This window comes from Schistocerca serialis, chromosome 3, assembly GCF_023864345.2.
Source record: "Schistocerca serialis cubense isolate TAMUIC-IGC-003099 chromosome 3, iqSchSeri2.2, whole genome shotgun sequence".
NCBI lineage: Eukaryota > Metazoa > Arthropoda > Insecta > Orthoptera > Acrididae > Schistocerca > Schistocerca serialis.
Genome location: NC_064640.1, coordinates 367166156 through 367188767, shown reverse-complemented (window position 1 = coordinate 367188767; position 22612 = coordinate 367166156). Strand labels below are relative to the sequence as shown.

The window sequence follows — 22612 nt, the reverse complement described above, 5'->3', positions numbered from 1 at the left end:
CACACCTTTGACAGTAGTACAAGTCTATATGCCAACTAGCTCTGCAGATGACAAAGAAATTGATGAAATGTATGATGAGATAAAAGACATTATTCAGGTAGTGAAGGGAGACGAAAATTTAATAGTCATGAGTGACTGGAATTCATCAGTAGGAAAAGGGAGAGAAGGAAACATAGTAGGTGAATATGGATTGGGGCTAAGAAATGAAAGAGGAAGCCGTCTGGTAGAATTTTGCGCAGAGCATAACTTAATCATAGCTAATACTTGGTTTGAGAATCATGAAAGAAGGTTGTATACATGGAAGAACCCTGGAGATACTAAAAGGTATCAGATAGATTATATAATGGTAAGACAGAGATTTAGGAACCAGGTTTTAAAGAGTAAGACATTTCCAGGGGCAGATGTGGACTCTGACCACAATCTATTGGTTATGAAATGTAGATTAAAACTGAAGAAACTGCAAAAAGGTGGGAATTTAAGGAGATGGGACCTGGATAAACTGAAAGAACCAGAGGTTGTACAGAGTTTCAGGGAGAGCATAAGGGAACAATTGACAGGAATGGGGGAAAGAAATACAGTAGAAGAAGAATGAGTAGCTCTGAGGGATGAAGTAGTGAAGGCAGCAGAGGATCAAGTAGGTAAAAAGACGAGGGCTAATAGAAACCCTTGGGTAACAGAAGAAATATTGAATTTAATTGATGAAAGGAGAAAATATAAAAATGCAGTAAATGAATCAGGCAAAAAGGAATACAAACGTCTCAAAAATGAGATCGACAGGAACTGCAAAATGGCTAAGCAGGGATGGCTAGAGGACAAATATAAGGATATAAAGGCTTATCTCACTAGGGGTAAGATAGATACTGCCTACAGGAAAATTAAAGAGACCTTTGGAGAAAGGAGAACAACTTGCATGAATATCAAGAGCTTAGATGGAAACCCAGTTCTAAGCAAAGAAGGGAAAGCAGAAAGGTGGAAGGGGTATATAGAGGGCCTATATAAGGGCAATGTACTTGAGGACAATATTATGGAAATGGAAGAGGATGTAGATGAAGATGAAATGGGAGATATGATATTGCGTGAAGAGTTTGACAGAGCACTGAAAGACCTGAGTCGAAACAAGGCCCCCGGAATAGACAACATTCCATTAGAACTATTGACAACCTTGGGAGAACCAGTCCTGACAAAACTCTACCATCTGGTGAGCAAGATGTATGAGACAGGCGAAATACCCTCACACTTCAAGAAGAATATAATAATCCCAATCCCAAAGAAAGCAGGTGTTGACAGATGTGAAAATTACCGGACTATCAGTTTAATAAGTCATAGCTGCAAAATACTAACACGGATTCTTTACAGACGAACGGAAAAACTGATAGAAGCCGACCTTGGGGAAGATCAGTTTGGATTCCGTAGAAATGTTGGAAGACGTGAGGCAATACTGACCCTACGACTTATCTTAGAAAATAGATTAAGGAAAGGCAAACCTACGCTTCTTGCATTTGTAGACTTAGAGAAAGCTTTTGACAATGTTGATTGAAATACTCTCTTTCAAATTCTGAAGGTGGCAGGGGTAAAATACAGAGAGCGAAAGGCTATTTACAATTTGTACAGAAAGCAGATGGCAGTTATAAGAGTCGAGTGGTTGGGAAGGGAGTGAGACAGGGTTGTAGCCTCTCCCCGATGTTATTCAATCTGTATATTGAGCAAGCAATAAAGGAAACAAAAGAAAAGTTCGCAGTAGGTATTAAAATCCACGGAGAAGAAATAAAAACTTTGAGGTTCGCCAATGACATTGTAATTCTGTCAGAGACAGCAAAGGACTTGGAAGAGCACTTGAACGGAATGGACAGTGTCTTTAAAGTTGGGTATAAGATGAACATCAACAAAAGCAAAATGAGGATAATGGAATGTAGTCGAATTAAGTCGGGTGATGCTGAGGGAATTAGATTAGGAAATGAGACACTTAAAGTAGTAAAGGAGTTTTGCTATTTGGGGAGCAAAATAACTGATGATGGTCAAAGTAGAGAGGATATAAAATGTAGACTGGCAATGGCAAGGAAAGCGTTTCTGAAGAAGAGAAATTTGTTAACATCGAGTATAGATTTAAATGTCAGGAAGTCGTTTCTGAAAGTATTTGTATGGAGTGTAGCCATGTATGGAAGTGAAACGTGGACACTAAATAGCTTAGACAGGAAGAGAATAGAAGCTTTTGAAATGTGGTGCTACAGAAGAATGCTGAAGATTAGATGGGTTGATCACATAACTAATGAGGAGGTATTGAACAGAATTGGGGAGAAGAGGAGCTTGTGGCACAACTTGATTAGAAGAAAGGATCAGTTGGTAGGACATGTTCTGAGACATTGAGGGATCACCAATTTAGTATTGGAGGGCAGCGTGGAGGGTAAAAATCGTAGAGGGAGACCAAGAGATGAATACACTAAGCAGATTCAGAAGGATGTAGGCTGCAGTAGGTACTGGGAGATGAAGAAGCTTGCACAGGATAGAGTAGCATGGAGAGCTGCATCAAACCAGTCTCAGGACTGAAGACCACACATATATATATATACACTCCTGGAAATGGAAAAAAGAACACATTGACACCGGTGTGTCAGACCCACCATACTTGCTCCGGACACTGCGAGAGGGCTGTACAAGCAATGATCACACGCACGGCACAGCGGACACACCAGGAACCGCGGTGTTGGCCGTCGAATGGCGCTAGCTGCGCAGCATTTGTGCACCGCCGCCGTCAGTGTCAGCCAGTTTGCCGTGGCATACGGAGCTCCATCGCAGTCTTTAACACTGGTAGCATGCCGCGACAGCGTGGACGTGAACCGTATGTGCAGTTGACGGACTTTGAGCGAGGGCGTATAGTGGGCATACGGGAGGCCGGGTGGATGTACCGCCGAATTGCTCAACACGTGGGGCGTGAGGTCTCCACAGTACATCGATGTTGTCGACAGTGGTCGGCGGAAGGTGCACGTGCCCGTCGACCTGGGACCGGACCGCAGCGACGCACGGATGCACGCCAAGACTGTAGGATCCTACGCAGTGCCGTAGGGGACCGCACCGCCACTTCCCAGCAAATTAGGGACACTGTTGCTCCTGGGGTATCGGCGAGGACCATTCGCAACCGTCTCCATGAAGCTGGGCTACGGTCCCGCACACCGTTAGGCCGTCTTCTGCTCACGCCCCAACATCGTGCAGCCCGCCTCCAGTGGTGTCGCGACAGGCGTGAATGGAGGGACGAATGGAGACGTGTCGTCTTCAGCGATTAGAGTCGCTTCTGCCTTGGTGCCAATGATGGTCGTATGCGTGTTTGGCGCCGTGCAGGTGAGCGCCACAATCAGGACTGCATACGACCGAGGCACACAGGGCCAACACCCGGCATCATGGTGTGGGGAGCGATCTCCTACACTGGCCGTACACCACTGGTGATCGTCGAGGGGACACTGAATAGTGCACGGTACATCCAAACCGTCATCGAACCCATCGTTCTACCATTCCTAGACCGGCAAGGGAACTTGCTGTTCCAACAGGACAATGCACGTACGCATGTATCCCGTGCCACCCAACGTGCTCTAGAAGGTGTAAGTCAACTACCCTGGCCAGCAAGATCTCCAGATCTGTCCCCCATTGAGCATGTTTGGGACTGGATGAAGCGTCGTCTCACGCGGTCTGCACGTCCAGCACGAACGCTGGTCCAACTGAGGCGCCAGGTGGAAATGGCATGGCAAGCCGTTCCACAGGACTACATCCAGCATCTCTACGATCGTCTCCATGGGAGAATAGCAGCCTGCATTGCTGCGAAAGGTGGATATACACTGTACTAGTGCCGACATTGTGCATGCTCTGTTGCCTGTGTCTATGTGCCTGTGGTTCTGTCAGTCTGATCATGTGATGTATCTGACCCCAGGAATGTGTCAATAAAGTTTCCCCTTCCTGGGACAATGAATTCACGGTGTTCTTATTTCAATTTCCAGGAGTGTATATATATATATATATATACACTGTCTACCCCAGTTGATAACAGCATAAGCAACAATTAAATGTATGTAAGCATATCAGTCTTCCTTAACAACTGTGTTAGAATGGCATCAGAGACATCATAACAACTAGAGTGTTATACCAACGATGACACAGTTGCCCTAACACTTAACAAAACGTTTAAGATCTCCATAAAGCATTCAACGATAGTTAGCTATCTGTCACTGCTATCGATATGGTAAAAATTTATGAACTATCAGAGGTATACAACTGATGTTTCCAGTTTTATTTCATTTATCAAAAACTGTCTAACATGAGCAAAGTTACATAACACAAATCAAGCTTGGCTCAATACAGTGCCATGTCATGTATAGCGTGGCCGCTCCCGCTGGAGGTTCGAGTCCCCCCTCAGGCATGGGAGTGTGTGTGTGTGTGTGTGTGTGTGTGTGTGTGTGTGTGTGTTCTTCTTAACATAAGTTAGTATAAGTAGTGTGTAAGTCTAGGGACTGATGAACTCAGAAGTTTGGTCCTTTAGGAATTCAAGCACATTTGAAAATTTGAACATTTGGCTCAATACATCAAATTTGACAGATATCTGGAAGAAAAGGCTGGCCTAAAAGACCATACATCCAACAAAGATAAAATTCTCTAACATTATCAGACAAATATTTTGCAGGAAGTATGATATACATGAGACAATGCTGTGAGAGGGTGCCTTAATCCACAAAGTAAACATAAATTCTTTCTTCATTTCTTTATTACAAATTATATTAAAAGATTTCATAAAATATAGTGACTGTACAAATTACACAATGTACAAACAGTGGCATTTTATTTACAATGCTAGTAGAGGTATTAAATTAACAAGCTGCACAGTCCATAAAACACTCCATCTCAAAAATGGTTTTAAAAAAGCTGCAAGTGTGACAACAGAAAATCTCACACTAGTAAGGCAGTAATATAAATAGGTCCCACAGTTATTTTTTGGTTTCTTCTTCATTCCTTTAAAACTGTTGCTTCCCTCACAGCTGATATCCACCTAAAAAATAAAACAGTTATGTAACACCAACAGTAGTAAAATCGATTCAAAATTCAGTGACTCAGGTACATTCCGATATGAGTTAAAAAGTTGCATTCTATAATACTGTCTTGTTATACAGAATATGAAATGCTCAGCACATCCAAGGAGAGGCTATGTAGTTCTCTGCACATCAATGGCATAGGTGCTGAAAAAAGGAGCAGTTCTTTCAGAGTTTCACAAAGTACACAATAAACACAAGAGAAATTATAAAATTATATTTTTGACATGCCAATGAAAAATAGCTACAAATGCACAGTTCATGTACAACTGGTTTATCGAGGCAAAAACAGCAGCCAAGTTGTAATTTTAATGGAGTGGTCTGAATCTGTGTACTTTTTTCAACTTTTTAAAAAGAATGACATTGTTCCTCAATTATATACATCAAACATCATATCTGTGACCAATTTACCTACACACTACTTACAAGTAGGAGTTACTTTTACTTGTATTAAATGCTTAATGTTGGTATCTTTCCATACAAAATGCATAGAAGAAACTAAAGACACTACGTCACAACGCTCACTTGAAACAGGCAAACAAATCTGTTAAATTCTCATCTTACACTAAGAAAGCCAACCAATAATCACAAATATCTCTGGCATTCAACTTTATCCAAGTCTGAATAATGCAAGTTGGAATTTATTTAGCAACTGCTTAAATAACTCTAGCCGTACGTACAGTTCAGTTTAAAATGGGAGTTCCTTCATCAAAATGTGAAGGACAATGGTGCAATCTTGACTGATATTTGAGATAGAAAATGTCAAGTCAAAAACATCAATCACAAGCAAATATAAGTCAGAAATTAGGAACAACATGGAAGAAGAAATAGAAATATTACTTTATCTTTTACTAGAAACAGTCATTCATTGAAGGGGCAAGTTTCACAATGTCATCTCAAATGGGAGATATTTCTTGGTATCAATAAGAACTTAAGCAAGAGTGAATAATTGAAGATGTCCAGGTGACACGTAATTGCTTGCATACCCTACTTAAATGAGATGATCATAGATTGTACAGAATAAGCACTTTCCACAATGCTTGTGTACTTTCAAAGAAAAAGTTATACTAAATTATATGCAAATATCGAAAACATCTGTCTGTTGCAAGACAAACATATAAAGGACTGAAGCAAAGGGATTTCTGAAATTTCCTTAGATATAATGTTTTCAGGTGTCCAGCCAATATTTACAGTATTTTGATTATTAATCTCGCAATCTTCAAAAAGTGCTAGAAGGAGAAAGGAAGGAAGATTAAGGTTTAATGTCACGTCACCAATGAAGTCATTAGAGGTGGAGCACAAGTGCAGATTCAGAAACAAAACTATTAGTGTTCTTTTCAAAGAAACCATTACAAAACCTAAGTCCAAATGGCCTGTCAGCAATTCAAATCACGTTTCCGAAAAAAGTGTTCAGTGTCTTAATCACAAGTTTCATTCCCAAAAGGTTTAGAACAAGGTCCCACACAGTTGGCTTCGGGGGAGGGAGGGCTAATTACTGAACAACAGAACGTAATTCGTTATTCTGGGGCCATTAGCTGTAGCCCAAGGAATAAGGTAAGTACTGGTTTACAGATTATGGACTTATTCAGCTTGATTTAATGTGTGTTTAATATATAAAAGAAATATTAACAAAGATCAGATTTTTCAGAAAATAAACATAGATCAATTGACGTAAACAGATTTTTCTTAAACCAAGCTAATCTTAAAACTTCCTGGCAGATTGAAACTGTATGCTGAACCAGGAGTCGAACCTAGGACTTTTGCCTTTCAGGAGCAATTGTTCTACCAACTAAACTACCCAAGCTTAGCTCACAACCTGCTATCCCAGTTTCACTTCTGCCAGTACCTCTCTTCTTACCTTCAAAATTTCAAAAAAGTTCTTCCGCGTACCTTGCAGAACTAGCACTCCTGGTAGACATAATATTGTGGAGAAATGGCTTAGCCACAGCTTCAGTGACTGTTTCAGGAACAAATTTTTACCCTGCAGTGGAGTTATAACCTGCCAGGAAGTTTCAAATCAAGCATACATTCTACAGAACTGTACTGTACATCAACATGTACACAAAGAAAAGAGAAATCATTGTTGTTCAAATTTTGTGTGTGTCACCACACCCACACCCTCCCAACCACACCCGCACACAAACACACACTTTTTCACTTTTTCAGAAGTTGTGACTTTCGCCAAACAGCTGCAATGTCACCACGGATGGGAGCACGATATGAGACACACACACGAGAGAGAGAGAGAGAGAGAGAGAGAGAGAGAGAGAGAGAGAGAGGGAGGGAGAGGGAGGGGGGGGGGGGCGGCAGTTCGAGTTTCCTGCATATTGTGGATCATGTAATGTGCAACTACCATTATTTATTTAATGTTGTGTGTGTTACATAATATGATCTAAACTTACCTGTTGGCTGAGTGCTCAGAATCAGCTGAAAACATAAGAGGTGCTTGGCCTTCATGTTTCAGCTGGAACACAAGTTTTGCATCTCTGCCTTCAAAGGGCTGAAAAAAAAAAAAAAAACAAAAAAGAGGGGAATGAACTTTTTTGAACATAAAATAAACTGGATAAATGTCCAGTAAAAAATATGACAATATTATGAAAAGGATAGACTGCTACTCATACTGTAGTGAAGATGTTGAGCTGCAGAAAGGCACAACCAAAGAAGTGCTAAACATGTGAGCTTTTGGTCAACAGGCCTTCTCCTAATGTACACACACACACACACACACACACACACACACACACACACACACACACACACACACATGCAAGCACAACTCGCACACACGTGACCACTGTCTCTGGCCGGCAAAGCAGGGCTGCAAGCAACTGCACATGAACGCATGATAGGAGAAGCAACCTGGGTGGTGGAGTTAAGGAGGAGACTGGGAGACTCGGGTGGGCAGAGGGAGGGATAGCAGGGTAGGGGTGGGGGATGGTAACGTGCCACTTGTGGAAGCATACAGGGCAGGGACATGTGGGGACAGGGTCGGGCAGTTAGATGCAGTTGGGAGGTTATGTGCAGGGAGGGGGGGGGGGGGGGTGAAAAAGGAGGTAAGTTGAGGAGGGGAAAAAGAAAAGACTGAGAGTGCATTGGTGGAATAGAAGACAGTTTAGTGTTGGAGTGGGAGCAGAGAAGGGGAGAGGCAGGTGAAGGACAGAGACAAACGAAGGTTGAGGCCAGGGAAGTAACAGGAATGTAGGATATACCACAGGGAAAGTTGACATCTGGGCAATTCCGATAAGCTGGTGTTGGTAGGAAGGACCCGTAAGAGTTCTGGAAAGAGTGGAGTATGTGGCCTGACAAAATATATAAGGAAAGAACTGCAGTATCTTGTGGTGTTGAAAGAATGTGCATGTCATTACACAGATATGAGCCATGAGGCAAGGGGTTGGGAGGCAGGGGCGGAGTAGGGATGAAAGAGGATATTGGGTAGGTTCGGTGTGCGGCAGAATACCATTGTGGAAGAGGTGGGAAGGATAGTGGGTAGGATATTCCTCATTTAAGAGCACTACGAGAGGTAGACAAAACCCTGGTGGAAAGTGTGATCCAGTTGCTCCAGTCCTGGATGGTACTGAGTCATGAATGGAATGCTCCTTTGTGGACAGATGATGGGACTTCAGGTGGTGGGTCACTGCATGGGAGATCTGTTCCTGCACAGGGTTGGGAGGGTAATCTGATCTCTGAAGGTCTCAGTGACACCCTTGGCATACTTGGAGAGGGACTGCTCATCACTAAAGATGTGATAGCCATGGGCAGCTAGTCTGTATGGAAGAGACTTCTTGGTACTGATTGGGTGGCAGCTGTTGCGGGTGGTTGATAGGTTTGATATGGATGGAGGTACTGATGTAGTCATCTTTGAGTAGAGGTCAACATCAAGCAAGATGGCTTGTTGGGTTGAGGAGAATCAGGTGAAAGGAATGGGGGAGAAGATGAGGTTCTGGAGGAATGTGGATAGGGTGTTCTCACCTACGAGCCACATCATGAATATGTCATCAATAAATCTGAACAAGATGAGGGGTTTGGAATTCTGGATGGTTCGGAAGCACTCCTCTAGATGGCCCTGAATAGGTTGGCATAGGCTAGTGCCATGCAGGTAACCACTGCCATACCACGGATTTATTTGTAGGTCTTGCTACCCAATGAATCCACTACCAAGAAAAAATTATTTTAGTGTATGTAAGGCTTAAGAATGTGATCTAAATACTCCTGATAAAGTAATGGAACATGTTCTTGAAGTCCCTCTAGACAGATTTAATAAGTTTAACAAACAGTGACAAATAAAAAATGTGACTATTAACTGTTTCAAAATCCCTGTGCCTCATAGGCATTTGTCCACACCAATTCTAAACAACAGAGTTGATGAGTTATTTGAGACTGAACCAAATACATCAAACAACATGATAAATGTAAGAGTTCTGGAAACTTCCTCAACAAACAGTGAGGTATATGGTCTAACAAAATATATAAGGAAAGAACTGGAGTATCTTGTGGTGTTGAAAGAGAGGGAGGGGGTTAATGATGAAAATGGAAACAAGAATGCAAAAAGCAATAATGGATGAAATCTGTTGGAACAGGTTTTGTGAAAGTGCAGTTTCTTGTAGAAAAGAAGAGATTAGTTTAAGTTTTATTCCAGATGATGTCAGGAGCCAAATATCTGTTGCAGAAATCATTGGCCCACAAAATGTGAGTTAATGGTATACCGTACAGCTACTTTCAATGATTCTCAATGGTTAAATAAGTACCTAGCTCAAGGCAGCTGTTGTGATCACAAATGGAGAGAGGAGAGAAAATTGCGTGGGAGCTAAGGTATTGTGACAGTACACAGATTATGGTCAAAGTTCTCTTAAAATAATAAACTTAATATTTTTCTGGCTCTTCTTCACCAGCTGGTGGCATGCAAAAACAAATTTGTAGGGCCTGGCTCATGATATGAATTATGTAAATGCAGGTATGATTTTTTGACAGTCACAAGTGAATTGATACATCAGCAGATTTACAGTTTTATTAATAATTTATTCTTAGATTCTGAAAGACGAAAGATATTAAATTAAACAAAAATTACTTCTTTCATTTGTTCCACAGTATACCCAAGAACTGGGACAGTTTCCAGAGCTGCTACATCTTCTGAAGCCTTATATATGTACAGGACCTGATCTTTTAGAACAAACCAGTAACGCTTCCAAGAATTCTTCTTTCGCTTTAGTAACCAACCACTCATCTGTGATCCTGTATCATTGGCAGTAACCTGTTAATCAACAATAAATATAAAACATAAGTTTATTAAAAACTGTGTAATGGTCAGCTTAATGTTTTAGGTAAGTTTATAATTAGAGTTAGCACTGTAACACAGTAATGTAAAGCCATTTCACTGTAGTGCACTTAAAGTAAATTTACATCTCCAACTTCTTTCCACATCCCAGAGACCACACTCTGTGGGATACATGGAATACAAATAATGTAATCTACATCTACATTTATACTCCGCAAGCCACCCAATGGTGTGTGGCGGAGGGCACTTTACGTGCCACTGTCATTACCTCCCTTTCCTGTTCCAGTCGCGTATGGTTCGCGGGAAGAACGACTGTCTGAAAGCCTCCATGCACGCTCTAATCTCTCTATTTTACATTCGTGATCTCCTCGTGAGGTATAAGTAGGGGGAAGCAATATATTCGATACCTCATCCAGAAACGCACCCTCTCGAAACCTGGCGAGCAAGGTACACCGCGATGCAGAGCGCCTCTCTTGCAGAGTCTGCCACTTGAGTTTGCTAAACATCTCCGTAACGCTATCACGGTTACCAAATAACCCTGTGATGAAACGCGCCGCTCTTCTTTGGATCTTCTCTATCTCCTCCGTCAACCCGATCTGGTACGGATCCCACACTCATGAGCAATACTCAAGTATAGGTCGAACGAGTGTTTTGTAAGCCACCTCCTTTGTTGATGGCCTACATTTTCTAAGGACTCTCCCAATGAATCTCAACCTGGTACCCGCCTTACCAACAATTAATTTTATATGATCATTCCACTTCAAATCGTTCCGCACGCATACTCCCAGATATTTTACACAAGTAACTGCTACCAGTGTTTGTTCCGCTATCATGTAATCATACAATAAAGGATCCTTCTTTCTATGTATTCGCAATACATTACATTTGTCTATGTTAAGGGTCAGTTGCCACTCCCTGCACCAAGTGCCTATCCGCTGCAGATCTTCCTGCATTTCGCTACAATTTTCTAATGCTGCAACTTCTCTGTATACTACAGCATCATCCGCGAAAAGCCGCATGGAACTTCCGACACTATCTACTAGGTCATTTATATATATTGTGAAAAGTAATGGTCCCATAACACTCCCCTGTGGCACGCCAGAGGTTACTTTAACATCTGTAGACGTTTCTCCATTGATAACAACATGCTGTGTTCTGTTTGCTAAAAATTCTTCAATCCAGCCACACAGCAGTGTATTAGAGCAGTGTACACTGTACATCATGTCAATAAGTCTGTAGCAAATCTTGATACATTGCTAGTAGAAACACATAAATCTTGCTGGTATTACTTCTAAATTCTAGTTTTCAAATGTTAAATGAAATAAAATTCTCTATGACGGTTGGAACTTAAATAGTGGCAGCTATTTATTCACAACTGATACAAAAGAGTTACATGTTTGCACCTGTTACTGTCCTTCAAAGCAGTGACCAGTGTCGTGTAGAACCCATTGCCAGTGATGTGGAAGGCATAGTATACCATTAGCAGAGCCTGTTCTGTTGATGGCGTGAATGGAGCGGTCTACTGCCTGTCCAATCTCTGGAACAGTTCTGAAGCGAATACCACGAAGTGTTTCCTTCATCTTTGGAATCAAATCAAAGGCACAAGGACTTCAGTCTGAGGAGTATGGTGGATGGTACACTCCTTACCAGTCCCATTGACCAAACAGAGCAGCCACAGCTTGCACCGTATGCACCAGCGCATTGTCGTGCAAAATGATGGGTGGGTTGTGCAGAAAGTGTCACCGCTTCTTTCCCAAAGCTGGTTGCAGGTGATGCTCCAAAAATGAACAGTAATGCTGTGCAATGACGGTGGCATTCACTTCAGGACTGTTCCAGAGATTCGACAGGCAGTAGACCACTCCATTCGCACCATCAACAGAACAGGCTCTGCTAACGGTATACTATGCCTTCCACATGATTGGCAAAGGGTTCTACACAACACTGGTTACTACTTTGAAGGACAGTAACAAGTGCAAACATGTAACTCTTTTGTATCAGTTCTGAATAAATAATTGCCACTATTTAAGTTCCAACCCTTGTATAATAATATATTCAAATGTTGTTATGAGATACAATAAAATTTGTTTCAAATGGAGCCAATATAATACCAAAATAAAATTTTACTGAAAAAACCTCACAACTTATCACTTTACACTGCAAAGGACACCACAAACAAGTTATTTACCAGTTTAGTTAATACTCCCAGAAAGAAATAAGTGAAAGGTAATGACAGAAAGATGATCAAATATGTTTAATGTTAACTCTGTGTACAAGTATCAATTAGAGATTGCTCCCTTCCAACATAGTATCAGCTGCACAGTCAATCATACAAGGCGAACTGCTTTTACAGGAAATGCATTGTATTCATTACTAATTCAAATTCAGGAACATTGTTGTTTCTAAATGGTACAAACCAGTGTGAAAAATAGACATGTCAGGAAATGACAGATGTTGGGAACTACTATGGAGTGAAGAAAGGAGTAGTTACTGTGAATAAATGCTGAGATGGAAGGAATTAATTTAAATTAAGGCCAGGTTGGTGGCGAGAACCAAGGACATGTTGTAGTGCTAGTTCCCACCTGTGGAGTTCTGAGAAACTGGTGTCTGGGGGAAGATTCTAGATGGCGTGTGTCGTGAAACAGGCACAGAAGTCATGACTGTCTTGTTGTAGAGCATGCTGTGTTGCTGGTATACACCCTCTGCCTATGCCCATTCAACCTGAATGATAAATGGGTGGTAATCATGTTTTTATAAAAGGCTGAACAGTGTTTACATAAAAGATGAAATATGGCATGTATTGTTTCAAAGGGCTCTCCTTTGATAGTATATGTTTTGCCAGTTACAGGGGTGGAGTAGATGGTGGTAGGAGGGTGCATAGGGCAAGTCTTGCAATGGGAACAGTCACAGGGGTACAAAGTATAGGGTAGGGAGATGGGTGCAGAAGGAGCATAGTGTCTGGAAAGGATATTGCGGAGATTGGGAGGGTGACGAAAAGCTACTCTAGGTGTGATGGGCAAAATCTCAGACAGAATGGATCTCATTTCAGGGCAGGATTTTAGGAACTTATGGCCTTGTCAAAGTAGCTGATTAATACATTCAAGACCAGGATAATACTGAGTCACAAGTGGTGTGCTTCAAAGTTGTTTTTTGGAGGGATCAGCACTACCAGGATTGGATGTGATGGCCCGGGAAATCTGCTTTTGAACTAGGCTATTGGGATGTTGGGGTAATTACATCCAGTGAAGCCTGAGGTGAGTATGATGGTGTATTGCTGTAAAGAGTCTGCATCTGAAGAAATATGTTTGCCTTGAATGCCAAGGGTGTATGAGAGGGAACATTTGACATGGAAAGGATGGCAACTGTCAAAATGTAGGTACTGTTGTTTGTTAGTAGGTTTAATGTGGGTGAAAGGGTGTAGCTGGCCTTCAGTAAGGACAAGATCAACGTCAAGGAAAAAGGTATGGGATTCCGAATATGACCAAATGAAATTTAATTGGGAGAAAGTATTTAGAGATTCCAGGAATTTTAACAGGGTAGCTGTACCATGAGTCCATATGGCAATGATATCATCAATGTATCTATACAAAACAAGGGGCTGAAGGTTTATGAACCCCAGGAAAGCCTCCACCAAGTGGCTCATGAAAAGGTTGGCATAGGAAGAAGCTATCCTGGTTCCCATGGCTGTACACTGCATCTGTTTGTACATCGGCCCCTCAAATGTGAAGTAATTGTTGGTAAGTATAAAGTTGATTAAAGTGAGCAAGAAGGATGTCATACATATGGAATCAGGAGGGCATTGACTAAGGAAATGTTCAGCTGCAGACAGATTATGTACGTGGGGGATGCTGGTATAGAGGGAAATGGCATCACTGGTGACAAGCAAGTTGTGTGGTGGGAGTGGCATGGACACGTATTTCAGACGACCCTGCCCTGCCCGTGATGGTACCCGCTGCAAGACTTGACCTATGCAACCTCCTACCACCACCTATTCAAGGCCTGTAACTGAAAAAACATATACTATCAACGGGAGAGGCACCTGTGAAACAACACATCATATTACAGCTGATAAGTAAACACTGTTTAGACTTTAACATTGGCATGATTACCACCCAGTTATCAGCCAGGATAAATGGGCATGGGCATAGGCAGAGGGCACCACACTATATCCTGCTGCAGAGCATGCTCTACAACATGGTAGTCATGGCCTCGGTGCCTGTTTTATCGCACATGCCATCTGGAATCTTCCCCCAGACACCAGTTTCTGAGAACTCTGTAGGTGGGAACTAGCACAACATGTCCTTGGTTCTCGCCACCAACCTGGCAATAATATATGTTAATTCCTTCCCTCTCAGCATTTATTCACAGTAACTACTACTTTCGTCATTCTATTTTTGTTTTCTACATCTGTCATTTCCTGGCCTGTCTATTTTTTGCTGTCCCCTTCCCACCTCTGTTACATACAGTGCACTTAGCTTTTCACTCTTATTAACTCATGTATGGTGTTTTAGTAGTAATCTCTGTCTTGCATACTGTCCTGTCTTCCACCTTTAAGGTTTTCAAATCTCGTCCAGTGCAGTCCCCAACAATCAGTTATTCCTTCTCATACCATCTGGTAAGCCTCTCCTGACACAGGGTTCTGGGTAACTTTTCTGAACTGTACCCCTTTTCCTTAACCTCTCCAGCCCTTTTTCTTCAACCCTCTTCCTTCCCCTTCAACTCTTCTGCCAGAAGGAGCCACTGGCTCCAAAAGCTTGTAAAAGTTAAACGTTTTTGTGCTTGTGTTCTCCTGCTGCCGCTTTGTGAATAGATTTTTTATCTATCCATTTACATTATATTGTCAATAACTGATTATTTTCGTTGTTATATTAGACAGCCAATAACTATTGATACAAAGGAACACTGACGTGATGATCCAGTTATCACATTCATTTCACTTTCTAGGACTAATAACTCAGACAAACTGATGAAATGACACTTTTAGCCGCAGCAGATTTGATATACATTATGAATCTTAAGATTTTGAACTGTTAAAATCTGAAAAGTTATGGGGACTGTCCACATACTGTGATAAACCTTGCAATGATCTTGCAACTACACATAAATATGGGACACATTGTGAGATTGAACATACTGACTCCATGAAGGTGGTATCACATAAATGACTGCCAAAAATGAATAATATGACTCAAATATACAACATCTCTTCCATAGAACAGTTGGAAGTGTTTCCAGGAAAAGAGTTGAAAACCACTGCACTCACAGAACTCCCTAAGGTGCTTGTCATGTAGCCACACCCAAGGGACTTACGTAGATTATTGTATGCTACAGATGTAGTGAGGGATATCCCCTTTTCATATCCTATGAGAGCTGTACAAGGGATCAATGTGCTAGTCATCTGAAAGGATTTTGGAAAAGTGCAGAGAATTTAAATAAAAATGGCTTGCCTAACTTAATATATAAAAACATAAGTTGACAGGTATCATAACTAATACAAAGCTATGATGATTGATGAGTGAACCAAACTCAATGTAATAAGTCTCCTGCATTAAACACAGCTCAGTGGTAACGCCTTCATGAAGCTATTATTGAAGCACAGGCAATATTTCCATCCCCACCCATAATACCCAAAAATCCTTAATAACATGAAAACTAATTAATTAACTGAATTCCAATGAAATGGTCTCAAAAACTTCCTCACCCTTTTACATCGCTCTATATCAAACACACACTTTAATAATGCAAATTTTAGGCAAAGCCATGTGCTTAAGGTATCCTAATATACATAAAAGAGCAATTGTTTGTTTGGAAAGCAAATTTGTAATACATGGGAGAAGTTAATAAAAACGTCATTACCATGCTAAATGACACAGTAATCTTTGAAAGACTCACCTCCAGCAGTCGCTGTGGAACGTATTTCTTAAACTTCCTTCGGCCATTGGAGCCCAATTTTTTAAAATGTGATTTTATTTCACAGTATTTTTGACCAAGTTCCTCATAGTCAGTTATTCTCAGCTCAGTTTCAATGCAGTGTTTCATTCTTCCCTCATTCTGAAACTCTACAGCAAAAAAAATGGTTAATATTAGAGACATATTTTGCCCAACGACAATTTAGAATTGCTTTAATGTAAATGCAGCATTTTTAATTTCTTTATGTCCTGTATTCTATACTGCCTTTTAATAATCAGACAGCAATAAATTATGAACAAGGTTGATACATAACAAACTAAATTTCAAAAACAAATTTACAAGTTTCTTTTTCCTTTTTAGGATACACTTTTTACTGTGTTTTCCACTTTGCTTCCCAGCATAAGTTTTCATTTCCATTTTATATTTGTTCTTCATCAGATTACTTCCTGCCTTCTTTTTTCCTTTGGTATATAAAAAAAACTTTTGTCTATATTCTCTGCTGGCAGCAAATCATATCATATAGCTCTTTCACTACTCAAACAATCTCACTTTTACACAAAAGATATTCCACTTTTATTCCTGACAGATTAAAAACGAACTAGGTAACTCGGAAAAAGAATGTGTACAGATGTTGTTTTAACAGTGTGCAACAGATTAAGAGTGCATGAAAGAACATAACTCTAATCATACATGGGTTCCGTGGTCACTATTTTTCCAATTCCAGCATACTTCACGGATGAAGAAGGTCCAATCATGAGGTGCTGTTAGCCACTTATAATTTAGTACCAGTCATAAATTTCCCTAATGAAGTTGCTCCAGATAGTAGTTCCCTTATAGATTACGTAGTCGTACAAGTGGAAATTAAGAAACACATGCCTGTCTTGGGGTAAATGGATTGTTAGATTATGATGCACAGTTAGTTAAAAAACAATCAAAAAACAATGAGAATGATTTATGACAAAACTGCTGAAGATTTTAAACAAAGCTTAAAAAATGTTGGCCGAGGTGAAGTTTATGATGAGCCTAATACTAGCTCTAAACGAAACATTAAAAAATTTGTTGTGTTTTAATCCCTTTTTGAAAACAGTTTTCCTAAAAGATAATTAAATGTAATAATGAAAGTCATTAAATAAACCCTGGATGGCTACAGGTACCAGTCTCTCTTCGCAATGAAAATGGACAAATACAAAATAAACAATATCGTAAATCAGCGTGGCATTGTATCATCGCGATGTTTCGATGAGTTTCCTACTCATTATCTTTAGGTGAAGTGTTGGGTTTATGTCCAGTTAAGTTTCTTTATAGCTACTGGACTGAAGACTCCTCTTCCAAGGACCCAACAGGTGTGACAATCGTGCCATGACAAGTGGTGGTGTGGGGGCCCCACCACTGGTAGAAGGGGGCATCCAGGTGTCTTAGTCTTGGTGCTGGCTGTCTGTTCTACCCGCTGCCTCTACCACTTCCACATCAGAGTGTTGCTGATGTATTTTTTCCTAACATCACATCCCATGTGGAAGTCAGTTGAAAACTGTTATCCCAGTTGACAAGATTGTCATGTACTCTAATTTCCACTGTCTCTTTGATGACTGAATCCGAGAACCTGTTGGCATGCACAGCAGCTTTGACTGTTTACAAACAAACATGTGTCTTTCATTGATACTGTGCTCTGCCACTGCAGACTTGTCAGTCTGGCTGAGGTGAATGCACATTACATTCTGAACAGCACTGCGAGATGCATCGCTGTATCTGGCCATTCCTAACTTGGTGTGGTCAGTAACCAACAAGAGGTTTCAGTAGCTGTACCAGATGTTCGGCCTACCACACACTTGTATAAATTCACCAACTGGCCATGTGCACCCTCACTAAAAAGCAACTTTCTCCTATAAAAAAACTGTAGAGCTCTTGAGCACTCCACACTCATGCACAGGAAACGCTATTGCCAGTCCTCTCAGTTTTCCACACTGGAACAAATACTTCAGGGATCACTAAGTTGCCAAACACAGATGTCAAAACTACTACTGAATCAGCATCTCCACTTCAGAGAGTCAATGACTCCAACACCCTGGAGGGCTACCGCCCAACTACTCGATTTCACGAGCTCTCAAACTGTTCCACAAAATTATTTCAGTTTCAAGCTTTCCAGTTAATCATAATCAGGAGCAGAATACAGACATTTTCAATGGCCATTTCCCACTCCTGCTAATAGAGCTCCCGTAAGGTGCTGCTTACTAGCTGGCTTTTCACAAATATGGATTCTATTCCTACTGTACCATGGAGGATAAGCTACTTTCTCTTTCTACCAGCATGAGGGCTTTGTCCTGAAAGCAATTTCCTCCACAACAGCACTGGTAGATTCAGGAGGTATGACCTTTAAAGAGTTTTTTTTTATCTTTTTCAGAATATTTGGCCACATAGTATTGTGCTACCAGAACATTGCTCATAATTAATGCCTGATTTTCTGAATCACATGCTCACCGCACTTTCTCCTATCCCAAACCCTTTCAATCTCTCTTTTCACACCTTACTAACAAACTGCGGACCATTAGCCAACAGGATTGCCTTTTGCACAGCTACCTTCAGACAAAATTAAACTAACAAACATCTCATTAAAGCCTTTCTGGTAGGCCTTCTCAAACGGCCACTCGGTAAAGGTCCTGCCAGATCCACACACACCAGTTTGAATGGATACTATGGAATAATATTTTGCATCTCTCCCACCCCTCTTTGAATATAGGACTTAGTTACTTGGTGAAGATATCACATAGTTTTGTTTTACATACTTGTCTCAGTGATAGGTAGAGTGTAAAGACATGGATAGTATATTTCTCACCTTGGAAGACCCAAAGTCACCACACTTTTGTGAGATGCCCTGACGGTTTTCATGATTACATGTTCAGGTATGCAAAATCTCCAGTGGTTTGAATTTCTGAGATCTACAGAACAATATATCATTGAACATTTGATAGTAAAATTTCTTTAATTTATTCCTCTCTCTTGCCATATACAACCAGCTGTATTCTATTTAGCATTTCATCCTTCCCTTGCTCCATGATTATAATTATGAATTTACCCTGTATTTTTTCTGACCTTATGCTTTCAGAAATACCATGACTCTGAAACATCCCAGTATGTCTGATAATGTTCAGGAGTTTCCCCATGATCAGGCTCCATAATGTTACACCTGTTTCTATCTGTTTCCAATAATTCTTTGCTTGGTTCCTCTTGCCATTCCTTCTGATGTTTATGACTCAAAAGCCACATACAGAATCTGTGTATTCTCTACTAACTGCAACTCATACTTTTCTTGTGTTCCATACCTATTTTGGTATGGTTCCCACAAGTGATACTGTAATGGCAGTGCTCCAGATTCTTTTGGAATTCAGGTACTAAACTACTCACAAACATTTACCGACTAGTTTTTCTTCTCCCACCAAATTCTGAACTGCCTATAAGTCCTGATCATTGTAATTGTCGGTGTCTCACAAACTGGTTTAGAAATTCTATTGGGTGTCACCTCGAACTTCCCCAGAATTTATTAAAAGGCTGACTGCCTACCCCTGTGCATAAAATCTTAATTATGCTGAATAGGAATCATATCCTGACCTACTGTTTCTATTTTCATGTCCACCTTGCAAAATTAAATTCTTGAGATTTCACTTCCTCCCTGATTTTCTCTCTATTCTCTCATATACCCATTCAAAACCACCTTAGTTTTTTCAGCCAGGTTCTGGATTTATTATGTCATTTCCTCTCTCACTGCATAAACTGAATCTATTCCCTGCATTATCTCTTTCTTCTTCTTATCATCCCTTTCCTGTCTCTCTTTCTCATCTTTTACCATTTTCTCCCTGATTTCCATCATCCCTTTTTCCTTTCCCTATTCCCTCTTTTCTTTTTCCTTTTTGTTCTTACATTTTCTTCTTCGCTTTCTTCTTTTTCTCTTCCCTTAGTCTCTTCTCTTCGACCTTTTGAGCTTTCCTGCTCTTTTTCTTAATTTCTTTTTCTACACTTGTCCTCTAGTTGTAGACCTTACCTTACCTTCAGGTGACACCTGAAAGTGTACTTCTTGCTGTATGTTGTAGCTTAGGCAGTGACACAGATTTCCCAGATTAATTCTCTGTACTTCTGCACATGTAAAATAATGTCTGCATAAGGGTTGCCAGCTCACTTTGACCCCTGAGACAAGATTAAACTTCTCACTACTCCGATGTCAATGTCCTGTAGCAATCCAACTTCTATCAGGAAGATTCTGGACTGGAATATTTACACCACTAACAGTTCATACACCACCTCCAGCTTGCTCCTAATCACTCCTGCCATTTTTCTCCACAAAAAAAATCAGGAATGCAGTTAAAAGTCAATGCAGAAAGAGTGTACCAAAACATCACACTCCAATTCCCCAAGAAACAAATATAATTTACAGGCTTCACTGAAAACCTTGCCAAGTCCATTTTGTTGAGTAAAACATCAACTATCAAACTAGCTATTCAAACCCACAACCAACTTGAGAACTCTGCCTACTAAGGATATCCACCCATGCCAAAAAGCAACACTATAATATGAAAAACACTGAACACTCCATATCAATGCATGGGAATCGCACTTACCAACCTCTCAGCTTTCAATACTGGAAGGAATACTTCATGGCTCACTAAGCCTCCGAACACAGAAATCAATACTACTCTACAGTCAGCACCTCCATCCCAGGGAATCCATGACTGCAGCACCCAGGAGGACCACTGATCAACTTCCTGATTTCACGAGCTTCCAAGCTGCTCAATATTATTATTTCACTTTCACTTCTACCTAATCAGAATCAGGGGCAGAAAGAAAACATTTTCACTGACCATTTCCTGCTCATGCTAATAAAGCTTCTGTGAGGTGCTGCTTTCCGGCAAGATTTAAAGAACTTTTTAAGTGATGGGTGTTGGAAAACAACGACTGTGATGGAGAAGGGGAATTACTCATTCTTAAAATCAGCCTAGCTGGCTCTGACTGCAATCCATTTAAGAACGATTAGGGGAAGACTGGCTCATCATGTCCAGGACAAACAAAAACTCCCTTCACCCTCCAGCTGAAAACTGGTAGAGTTGACTTATAATAGAGAACAGGGCTGTCATATATGGCCACTCAGGAAATGATTCATTACAAACCAAACAGAAAACAAATGGGAAATCAGTCTACTGGCCATATGGTCAACAAAACAGGGAATTGACTCACATAAGTGACTCTGGCTAACGGCAGATCGCTACGGCCTGGCACCTACAAATGTACAGTGTTAGACATAAAAACTGACAGCCGGCTGGTCGCCACAGAAACTAAGTCCAAGTCGTTCACTTAAGTTGGCAATAAAACCGACCGCCCCTGACAACACTAAGTCCAGCCATTTGCACAATCTGGCAACACTGTAAGGTGCGTAAGTGTTGTCTACTTCTGAGATGTTGTCATGTTGTGTGAGCCCGTGGTCTAGTGGTAATCGTCATGGATTCCAAACTTATAGACACGTGTTCATGTCCAGCTGTATCTCTCTCTCTCTCTCTCTCTCTCTCTCTCTCTCTCTCTCTCTCTCTCTCTCTCTCTCTCTCTAATCATATTTCAGCCCTTGTCGAAAGTTGTGAGTCTGATTGAACATCGAAGATAATTTGTTTCACATTCTACCCACCAGTAATAAGAAATACTTCCAAAAACAATTCTGCAGGACAGCTCGTGGCTGTGATGTGATCAGAACAGCATACACTCAAGCGTTTCCTCCCACTGCATCGGCTACCGGCCACCAGCCTGACGCCACCCGCCGCCTGAAATTGAGCGCTGCCCAAGTGGGCGCAGCGAGATGCTGTCAGTGCATGTATCAACTGTCATTTTCAAATTTGAAGTTCTAGTTCTCATCTTGCACTTAAGCATTGGATTTTGTATACTTGAAAATCATTAACTACAGTTAAGCGTTGTAAAATTTGGTCACAAGTGGAAACAGGTGTAACATCTGCAACACAGTATTTACTTTTGGTATAATAGAGGGATGAATGCAGAGGAGGCAGCTCCAAAGATGTGAACTGTGTGTGGGGCGAGTGCTTTTGGGAAAAATACACCAGAAAAAGATATTCTTTTGTACACAAAGATCATTCTGGCATGAAAGGTTTTCCACAGTAAGGAAGTCTCAACTACTGATATAAGTGATGGATTATAATTTAACCATCATGTGACATTTGAAATCAACAGGTAAGGTTCAGAAATCTGGTGTAAGAGTACTGCATGCTCTAATTCAAAAGAACAAAAATCAACAGAGTGACTATTATTGCAGTTTGCTTGAAGATCATCAGGTCGCTCATTGAGCATTCCTGCGCAATACTATTACTGGTGACGAGTTATG

At 40.9% G+C, this 22612-nt stretch overlaps 1 protein-coding gene across 1 annotated transcript in view; it reads right to left on the bottom strand.

Annotated features, from left to right (window-relative positions):
• Nucleotides 1–4761: 4761 nt before the first annotated feature.
• Nucleotides 4762–22612, bottom strand: part of LOC126470185 (uncharacterized) — a 130990-nt gene continuing 113139 nt past the window's right edge. Inside the window, exons 9-12 of the mRNA XM_050097842.1 lie at nt 16228–16394; nt 10132–10314; nt 7469–7566; nt 4762–5026 (exon numbers count right to left, since the gene is read on the bottom strand). Of these exons, the coding sequence (XP_049953799.1) occupies nt 4984–5026; nt 7469–7566; nt 10132–10314; nt 16228–16394 (491 nt within the window). The 3' untranslated portion in view covers nt 4762–4983. The remainder of the gene's footprint in view (nt 5027–7468; nt 7567–10131; nt 10315–16227; nt 16395–22612) is intronic.